The sequence below is a fragment of the Copadichromis virginalis genome, linkage group LG16 (assembly GCF_057382275.1).
Source record: "Copadichromis virginalis isolate Kocher_CV1m ecotype Utaka linkage group LG16, C_Virginalis_male_GT1.1, whole genome shotgun sequence".
Lineage (NCBI taxonomy): Eukaryota > Metazoa > Chordata > Actinopteri > Cichliformes > Cichlidae > Copadichromis > Copadichromis virginalis.
In genome coordinates, this window is record NC_140633.1 from 19,736,258 (window position 1) to 19,746,036 (window position 9,779).

Consider the following 9,779-nt stretch of genomic DNA (forward strand, 5'->3'; position numbering starts at 1 on the left):
GACCTATGAGGGTAGCTTAAATAATTCAACCTACAAACATAAATGTGACTTGCCTCTAGAAGTCAGCGTTGTGCATGAGTTGCATATGATCCCAAAGCAGATGATGCCACACAAGAGAACGCCACTTCAACTGCTTGTTAACAGAAATATCTAATCAGCCAATCACGTGGCAGGAACTCCGTGCATTTAGTTATGTAGATAAGGTCAAGGTGACCTGATAAAGCTTAATCAAAGCATCAGAATGGGGATGAACGGTGATTTAAGTGACTTTGAATGTGGCAGACAGGCTAGTCTGAAAAACTGCTGACCTACACAATCATGTCTTGAGTTTATAGAGAATTACCAGAAAAACAGAAAATATTAAATGAGAAGCAGTTTTCTGGTATTTCCAAACATTTCCCCCCCTCAGTGTCGACTTGCCTTCGCTGTAACTGTGCTTTTTTGTACTCTTTAGCAGTTGTTTTTTGTATCTGTGATATTAAGCGTCATATTTCTCATCAGCAGCAAAAGAGCTAAATACACACATCATTATGGAAAAACTCATGCTTTATTCATCTTTCGTAAATGAACAATATTAGGCTACTTACACGATGTATCAACAATATTTTCTATTTTTCACTACCTTCAGGAACACTGAACAGATGGGGTTAAACAGAAATACAAATATCAAACAGACAGATTTTTAATCTTAAGGCTTACTTTGTCGTCCTGTTGTCGCCCTCTTTAGTGTCCTGATTTCTGTATTAAGGGCTTTGCACTGCCTAAACACACAGATATGTGCCATGCAATCCTAAAGGTCAGTCGTTTCCTAATTTCAGAATTTCTCTCAAGTGCTGCTAAACAGTTGTTTAAGCATAAAAAACGCATCAAAGTGATGAATTGATAAAAAACAAAATTGCTTCTGAAAGAAAGTCGACTATGTGACATTTAGGATTCAAGACCCACTCCCCACTGAGATTATTCAGACAACACAACCCAATATCCATGATCTAAATTAAAGTACTGCCTTTACTTTAGTGAAAATGTATTGGTGTAACCAGCCAGGGGTGACGTAAAATGTGTTTCAACATGCTTTTGATGAGAAGCTCACAATTCCATGACTTAACAGAGCCACCTAACAATTTAACCAACAGCATATCATCCACAATATTGAGGCATCCCGTTAGAGAACTTAGCATTTACTGTACATAAAACAATCATCTTTTGTATTTATAAATTGAACATATTTATATTATTCTTCATATAGCTCTCTTTGTAAACTGTCCCAATAGATACAGTATGTACAGTAAAAACTGCAACAGTTCTGTTGGTGCTGGTGTAGTGAGCACTCTGTCCCAAGGTTAGAATAAGACAATAAGACATGGGAACTTTGCACAGTCACTCAGAGCTTTGAGACACGGTTGACTAGGAAGAATCTTAAAACACACAGCTTCTCCAGTCCATTCAGAGTACACGCAGCCAGTGAACCTCCTCTCAGTGCTGTGTCTATGCCCACCTATGGGGGCTGTAGTGCTCCTCCTGGAGCAGAGCACAGGGGCATCCAGGATACTGAGAATCTGGCAATGTCCATATGACGCCTCAGACTCAAGAGGGCAGAAAACGTGGCCAGTTGTTCTCGTAGTTTATACTCAGCTCCCTGAAAGGTGGTTTCCTGACAGTTTCAAGTGCTTCGGTTTTCACTCTGAAGTCTACAATTTTCTTTTTTTTTTTCTCTTTTGTACAAGTCTTAAAAAAAACTATCAAGTCACTGTAAAAGAAACAATGTTCTGGTTTTCCAGAGTCGGGATTAGATTTAGAGAGTTTTGCGTTTTGATCCTGTTACAATTGGTCGAGCGAATTCCACAAAATCATCTATAAGGACTGGCCAAGCTCCTGGGTGAGAAACACCGAAATATCGTTAGTGTCACAGTGATGGACGAGAGCTAAATATGAAGCATGTATTATCGATTGTGCCGGCTCACCTTCCTCATCATAGTTTGACATGTCGTCTGCTATCATGTTGCCAAAGTCCAACAACAAGTTCCATGTGTCCTTTGGGATAGATCGTTTATGGTGTTCCTGAAACGAACGAGTCCTGGTAAATTCACAGGTACAGAAACAGCTTCACATGTTTTCATTTCCTTCCATCTTTAATAATAGATTTTTTTGTCACTGTAAATAACTGATGGACTGAATTCTAGAGTTCTGTTTCAACCAAAACACCAGGGACAGGTTGCACCAACTGTACTTTGCTAAGCCTGGTCCAAACACCTAAGTCAGTATTTCTGAAAAGCAGTCTTGAGACTGGACTTTACGCTCAATAAAAGAAAAAAATCTGTAACATTCTCCTGATGTCCGCCTAATTTGTCAGTTCTGCTTTGGAGTAGATTTGGAGGATCAAAGTAAACAAAATTGCCATTACTGACACAGAAATAAGAAAATTAAGAGCTGTGCAGGCAGCGCAAGAACACACAGACGGCCAAGTCCAACTTTATAAATGGCCTGTATGGCCTGTATTTGTATAGCGCTTTTCTAGTCCCTAAGGACCCCAAAGCGCTTTACACAACCTGTCATCCACCCATTCACACACACATTCACACACTGGTGATGGCAAGCTACAATGTAGCCACAGCCACCCTGGGGCGCACTGACAGAGGCGAGGCTGCCGGACACTGGCGCCACCGGGCCCTCTGACCACCACCAGTAGGCAACGGGTGAAGTGTCTTGCCCAAGGACACAACGACCGAGACTGTCCAAGCCGGGGCTCGAACCGGCAACCTTCCGATTACAAGGCGAACTCCCAACTCTTGAGCCACCATCGCCTCTTATTGCTTATAACAAGCAATAAGAGAGCTAGGAAAGAAATAATGAGCACAATAAATCATACACTAACTCAGACAGCCTCTGTTAATGAAACGATGCAAAGAAAAGTGGAAAAACCAAACAAAGATGTTTCTTTGAAAAGAAATCCCTTCAAACCAGCACAGCTAGGCAGATTTTTATTAGCAGTATATAACTGTTTAAGTTGCCAGAGTGGGTGTAGTTTTGTCGGACAGCTGCAGGCTTGTGGTCCAAAAAACCAAACAAAAAACTGCAAGTCATGGTACAGCTCTTCAGTATGTTCAAAAAGATAACTCCTACAAGTTGAAACCACTCAATCACCCCCCTGGCAGCAGCCTGCTTATGTTATCTGAATAACTCTGACATCTAAATGTCTGTTTGCCTCAAACATTACGCCACTGGTACTTTAATGTAATGTGCTGTGTTGACTAAGCTGTCGGCAGAAATGGTCTGAATTTGGACTTTTACACCTGCTTCGGACTAAGATTCTTGAAAAGTGCAGGGTTGGTGGAAACATCATGGTGGAAACAATCTGGTTTTGCCCACTAGTTTTTGTGATCACGTAGGTATCTAACGGAATAATGGCCCAGGCCTCTAGAATGGATTCCTCCTTAATTAGAGGATTAAAATGGCTTAAAGTTTGGCTAACTGATTTTAAAAAAAAAACAAAAAAAACACACACACATTTTATTCTGGAGCAAATAAAATGCCACTTAAAAAGGTTTAAAAAGAATTACAATCTTGGTGACTTTTTGGGGAAAAGTGAACACCTTTTTAGGTGTAATGAGGACATCACCTGACCTTTTTCTCTTAAAAATACCAGTAGTAGTATCTCAGCTCTTAGAACACAGCTCCTTCCTCACATTTAAAATCTGTATACATACATCAGTGTAAAAACAAACAAAAATAAAAAATAATTTGCACTTTTTTTTTTTAAAATAATGCCCCAAATATCCAAACACTGCGCCTGCCAATAAAAATCAACATTACGGATTTCTTAATAAGCAAAAATTCAGGGTCCATCGTGCCCAGTTTTACTCCTTTGACTCACCAAAAGGAATCTATTCCAAAGATCGAGGAATTTAAATCGTCCCGAAAGGACCAGGTTCCAGTAGGCTACGGCCATCTCCAAATCTACACAAATGAGACAACTTTGTTCAGATGTTTGTGAATCTATAATATTAGTCAAAAATCTATTGTTAGGTCACAATCCGTGAACTTACCGAGACCCTTCTGGCCAGGATTTTTGGCAAAGTTAAAGGTGAATTGATAGAAGTCCTTGAACTTTCCACTATCTTTTAGCTCTTGTTCTAATCTTGGCAAAAGTGCCTTCAGTTTTTCTGGACTGTCACACCTAGAAAAAAAAGAAAAGAAAAGAAAATATAAGCAGCACATACACAAATCACAACACATGGACAAACAAAACTGTTCTAACATTCAGTGCCCTGAAAGCCTACTCGGACACCTGAGCCTCAAAAGTCAAAACACTGCAACTGTTTCATTGAGTCGTTCCACGAAGACACAGTATACCCAGGCTGTGGGCGGATGTATAAATAGACAGCCTTCCCTCCCTGGAGCAACACTAAGAGAACCGCCATGCGTAGATACTTCAGTAAGAGTGTTTTTGTCCCACTTTAGAGCGTGTCACGTGCCGTTCATGTCAACACTCACCCCAGCTCGGTCATTCCATCCATAAACTCCTTCTTGGTGAACTCACACTGAGTGGCGGCACGAAACTTCCACGCAATAACCAGCACAGAGATGCTGGCTGGATCCAGTGAGAGGTCGTCACAAAACTGCTGGATCCCATCAATACCAATCTTATTCTCATCCTGGGGATCTATCAAGACAAAAACACAGTTTCACTCGAAATACTCAAGCAAGCAGTGTCTGTAACTCTTCTGGAATAAGGATCTTTACACTGTTCTTGTAAACAAAATTACAGCCTTAAACACTGTATTTTAAGATCCTACTTGCCTTTGTAGCGATTGTAGAGCTGTTCCAGCTTCTTACGGTCTACTGAGGTTTTCATGGATTCCTTACAGTAAAGCTCTGGATTCTGAAAATAGTTGTCTGTAGCAACTTCTAGTTTCCAGTCATTCTGTGTGAGACAGTACACGGCCGTTTTCTCCCCAGCCTGTGTGAAGGACATGAACTGCCGTACCTTGTCCCTCTGCGAAGACTTCAGCTTATGCTGTACAAGTACAGGACAGGGGCTGTCAGGCACCGGTGCAATCAAACCAGTCAGTACAGACAGAACCACACAAATGCAGAGCGACACACAGACAAAAACACACAGCGAAACATAAAACTCCACAGGCATTCAGGCAACAGGAAGAAAGACTGGGACACGCTCAGGAATACTCCGGCACATATTTCAAAAGGTTAGTCAGTCACGCCGACAAACGCGCTACAAATTTTGAGACAAGACGCGCTGGTAGTAATGACGTCCTTTCCAAAAACAAGGTGGGTTTTTCTGAAAGGGGTTGTTATGGATTCTCAAAGCACATGCTGTACCTTGGAGGGCCCCTCAGATAACTACATTCATACTTGTAACATGAGTAGGGACATAGGATGCCATCACAAGGACCCAGAGGTGCAACAAGTCTGGAGTGAAACACAAGCCGCCCCCCACCAGAAATACTCAACAAATACCCCTTACATAAAAATATAGAGTGCACTTTCATTACATAAATACTTATAAGGTGATTTTAATTCATTATGGACAGAGGAACAAAAGAAATTACTCAGTGTGCACTTCTCTTGGCTAAAATCAGTAATGTTCATTTAGAATAATCCACCACTGAATTATAGACAGCCATATAACAAGTTTTTATCATATCTTAGACCAAACCTTTCCAGAGATACTTGTGCTAGTGTGCAACTACCATCTCCTCTCCAGCAGAAATTAACCAGCAATCAATCATTAAAGCCATAAATCTAAAAGAAAAAACTGCCAAAAGTTATTTTAGCAGCTCCAAAGTCTAATTTCTACTATGAAAATAAAACGAATAAGTTTGGGATTGTGGACCGTTTGAGGACAAGTCTACCTAATATTTGTGATGCTGTATTCTGATCCAAAAGGTTAGAAAAGCTTTTAAACAGTTCTGTCTATTTTTGCAAAAAATAAATAAATAAAAAATCACCATCCTATGCCATGTCCTCCAACTAGCTGCAGCGTCTGAACACCTCACTGAAGATCAGCATGTCCTCAACCTGAGTTCACCGAGCTGCTAATAACTCCATTACTGATGTAGTCAATAACGATGTATGAAGTCATGTGTCTGTCCCGGTTTGCTGCTCTGGCAGCACGGATTATTGTTCTGTTACAGGAGGGTAACGTTGGGTTAGCATTGTCTTCACAAACACCAGCTAGTAACTTGCACTGGCTAACGTTAGCTGAGTTAGCCTCTCTCTCTGACATTAACGATGGGGTTAATATCACGGGAACAGACTGTCATTGTGGTTACGCGTTAGCCGGGACTTAACTCAAACGGCCCTGTGTGTGTGTGTCTTTGAGGTCCAGCGGCTGACCTGCTCACAGCCGAAGTTACCAGACTGCCAAAAAGGGACGTGTAGCTAATGCTAGCTGCTCTTAAAATATCCAACTGACCTTCCCTGTAATAGCAACGAACACGAGTAAATGGCCACTGTACGCTTGCCAAAACGCGACACATCATGTACTTTAATACCACGACAATAGTCTTGTAAGCAAACCTTACTGGCATTAAATCCAATGCCTGGGTTTGTGTTTATTTTGGTTACCTACCATTTTTACACCCGCTGTTTGACCAGTTTGGTAGTCCGACTGTCGTTCATTATACGCATGCGCGGAAGTCGCCGGATTGCATAAAAAAGATGAGGTCTGCGGTAAAGGCTCCGTTTGATATTTGCATTATTTGCGCTTATTTGATTAGAAAATATGGGCTTGTGCAAGTATTTGTCGCGCAAAGAGAGTTAAAACGACACTTTCAAATACGATGTTATACCAAGTGTAATACACAAACAGGAAAACTCCCTCAAAACTGCATTCAGCACTGTTAAAAATAAAACTCAACCCCACCCTTCACCCGCTACACACACAGACACACACTTGTTGACTGCCAACATCCTCACACACCATCCGCAACACAATACACACTGTAAAACACAGCATCAGTAATCCTCCTTCACGGCACATCACACCTGCCTTGCTCTGTTAGTGGCAGACATATGAACAGCTGACCGAAGAAATTTATTTAAACTGCATTAAAACAACGACTGTTGTAGACATCCAAGATTGTTAGGTGACCCAAAGCCTCAAAAAAAAAAAAAAAAAAAAGTCAGAGCAGCCTTTCTGAAATGCCATTGCAGGGTAAGCACAGGTGTAATAACATTCATCATGGCACTGCTCCATTTAGAAGGGTCAGGGTTTATTGTGCTTGCCAGCTCACTAGAACGACTGATAGACTGAATATAACAGGGTTATAATTGAGTTTAACACTTACATGCTTATTGTGGTATGAGATGTCAAAGTGGTTATTGTGAAAAAGACCTATTTTGATAGCAACCATTAATGAATATGGCTATATTAGCAAGAAAAAAATCTAGAGTATTGTTTGTAGTGCTTTGGAAATGTATTGGGTTATGCTTACAGTGTTTACTGAATAAGATAACTAGCTTTGGAATAGTAAAGTTTAAATATTTTTAATACAAGTCGCATCCCAGACCTATTGAATCAAGAAATCACGTAAATAAAACCTGTGTGACAAAGTAAAGTAGGGTAAAAGACCTCAAACATCAAAACATCATGCAACCATTTAAAGAAACTCCAGAACAGATAAGAAACAAATTCAGTGACATCCATCAGTCTGGAAGGGGTTACAAGGTAATTTCTAGAGCTTTAGGACTCCAATGAACCATGGTGAAAGCCATTATGCATAAAAGAAGAAAACCTGGAACAGTGGCAAGCCTTCCCAGAAGTAGCCGGCCTACCAAATTTACTCCAAGACTGCATTAACGACTCATCTAGGAGGTTACAAAATAACCCAAGACAACCTCTAAAGAACTGCTGGCCTCACTTGTCTCAGTTAAGGTTTATGATTCAACAGTAAGATTTGCATAACTTCAACATTCAACATCAATCACCTCAAGGTGCTTTACATTGTAAAGACCCTACAATAATAAAGAGAAACCTCAAAAATCAAAGCAAGTGCACACTTTGAGCAAGTGCTTGGTGAGAGTGGGAAGGAAAAACACACAGTCTTGTAGGAATGAAGCCTCAAGAAGAACTAATTACTGAAGTTAATTCAGAAAAATTCCAAGGAGAAAAAAACTGCTGACCTAAAAGATCACAAAGGCTAGTCTCACATTTGCCAAAAAAAAACCCATCTTGATGATCCCTAAGACTTTTTGGAAAATATTCTGTGGACTGACGAGACAAAAGTTCCACTTATTGGAATGTTTGAGTCCCATTACATCTGACATAAAACTAATACAGGATTTCAAAAAAAAAAAATGATATCAGAGGATTGGTTTATGCATCAGGACAACGATCCACCCCCCAAACAAACAAAAAAGACAACATCCAAAAACGTTTTTGGAGTGACCTAGTCAAAGTCCGGGCTTAAAGCCGATTGAGATTCTTTGTGATGACCTTAAACATGCCATTAATGCTCTGAAACCCTCCAACGTCGCTGAATTAAAACAATTCTGCAAAGAACACCAAGGCCTTGGTGTTCCCCCGGAAAAGGTGGAAAAGGTAACTAGGGAAAGGGAGTTTTGCTTAGGCTGTTGCCCCCACAACCTGGTGCCAGATACACATAAGAAAATGAATGGATGGATGGATGGATGGATGAATCTATGGATGGAGAAAGTTTACCTTGCCCAGCTTTTCAAGAGTTACAAATACACAACTCATATGATAATTCAAGCAAAGAAAGGCAAACGATTAAACCCTTATGAGCGAAGAAAAACATTTGTGACTACTTTATTAAAAAAAATTGTATGGTAACAGGGTTAAATGAGAGTAACAGGCCTGCACAAGATAACGGGGTTGAACGGATGTATTACTTTTATTTGTAGATTATGTCATACATCTGACAAATAAATACTCAGGACTACACAGAAATGTTGTTTATCTTTATATAATATCTTATATATTTTTTAACATGTTTGAAATGTTTGTTTTATATGTACAGTAACAGGATTGCAAATCAGTGCTGATATTAGAGTTTTCTCAGAAAAGGATGTAAGCTGATAGTTGACTGTGAAAGTCAAGAATAAATATAGAGATATAAACAAAGGAATTAAACTTTTAAATTAATTTCTATTTTGGTAATATAAATATCAAGGTTTGCATTGGTTGGAATGACACAATCTAGTCAGAAAAGACTGGAAAAATACAAAATATATCACAGAGAACTGACCTTTCATCTAACCACGGAGCTCAATCGTGTCACTGATTTTTTGTCAAGTCACTCACTGTTTAGGCTGCACATAGGGTTGCAGTGCGTAATGACTCTTCTTTAATATATAATATAAGTTGATGATGAACAAAATCAAAACAAGAAAAAAAGTGGATTTATAACTATTTTTAACTGTTATAAATTAGTTATTGAGAATTTGGCAAGAGAAAAAAAATGCTATTTTGATAGTTCTCAAGAGCTATTTTGCATTTAAATGATATTTTGGAATTGAACCACCTTCACACTACAAATGTATGTTGTAGTCCTTTGTGAGTGGATTGTATTCAAATTCATATGTGTGTGTGTGTGTGTGTGTGTGTGGGGGGGGGGCAAAGAAAATCTCCTGCATTTGTACGATGGCTCACTAACAGTGACAAAAGTGAGTGTTAAGACCTCTCCAGTGCACTTGCTATCACTGTTATTTGCACCAAATCAGGTGAAATTGTTTCACAATGACTCATGGCTTCCTAACTGAACAGATTTGCATCCCTGGAGATTAACTAACTTTGTGTT

General features: G+C 39.7%; 1 protein-coding gene across 2 annotated transcripts; it reads right to left on the reverse strand.

Moving 5' to 3' along the window:
• Positions 1 to 528: 528 nt before the first annotated feature.
• dcun1d2a (DCN1, defective in cullin neddylation 1, domain containing 2a) lies at positions 529 to 6,451 on the reverse strand. 2 transcript variants are annotated; one of them, XM_085433626.1, is made up of 7 exons: positions 5,967 to 6,451; positions 4,798 to 5,014; positions 4,492 to 4,660; positions 4,044 to 4,174; positions 3,872 to 3,954; positions 1,962 to 2,058; positions 529 to 1,872 (listed from the first exon to the last, which is right to left on the reverse strand). In XM_085433626.1, the coding sequence occupies exons 1-7, from the start codon at positions 5,967 to 5,969 to the stop codon at positions 1,793 to 1,795; spliced, it is 780 nt and encodes a 259-aa protein (XP_085289752.1). In that variant the 5' UTR covers positions 5,970 to 6,451; the 3' UTR covers positions 529 to 1,792. The 2 variants fall into 2 exon arrangements, with proteins under 2 accessions (XP_085289752.1, XP_085289753.1); XM_085433627.1 differs by lacking the exon at positions 5,967 to 6,451.
• Positions 6,452 to 9,779: the final 3,328 nt, after the last annotated feature.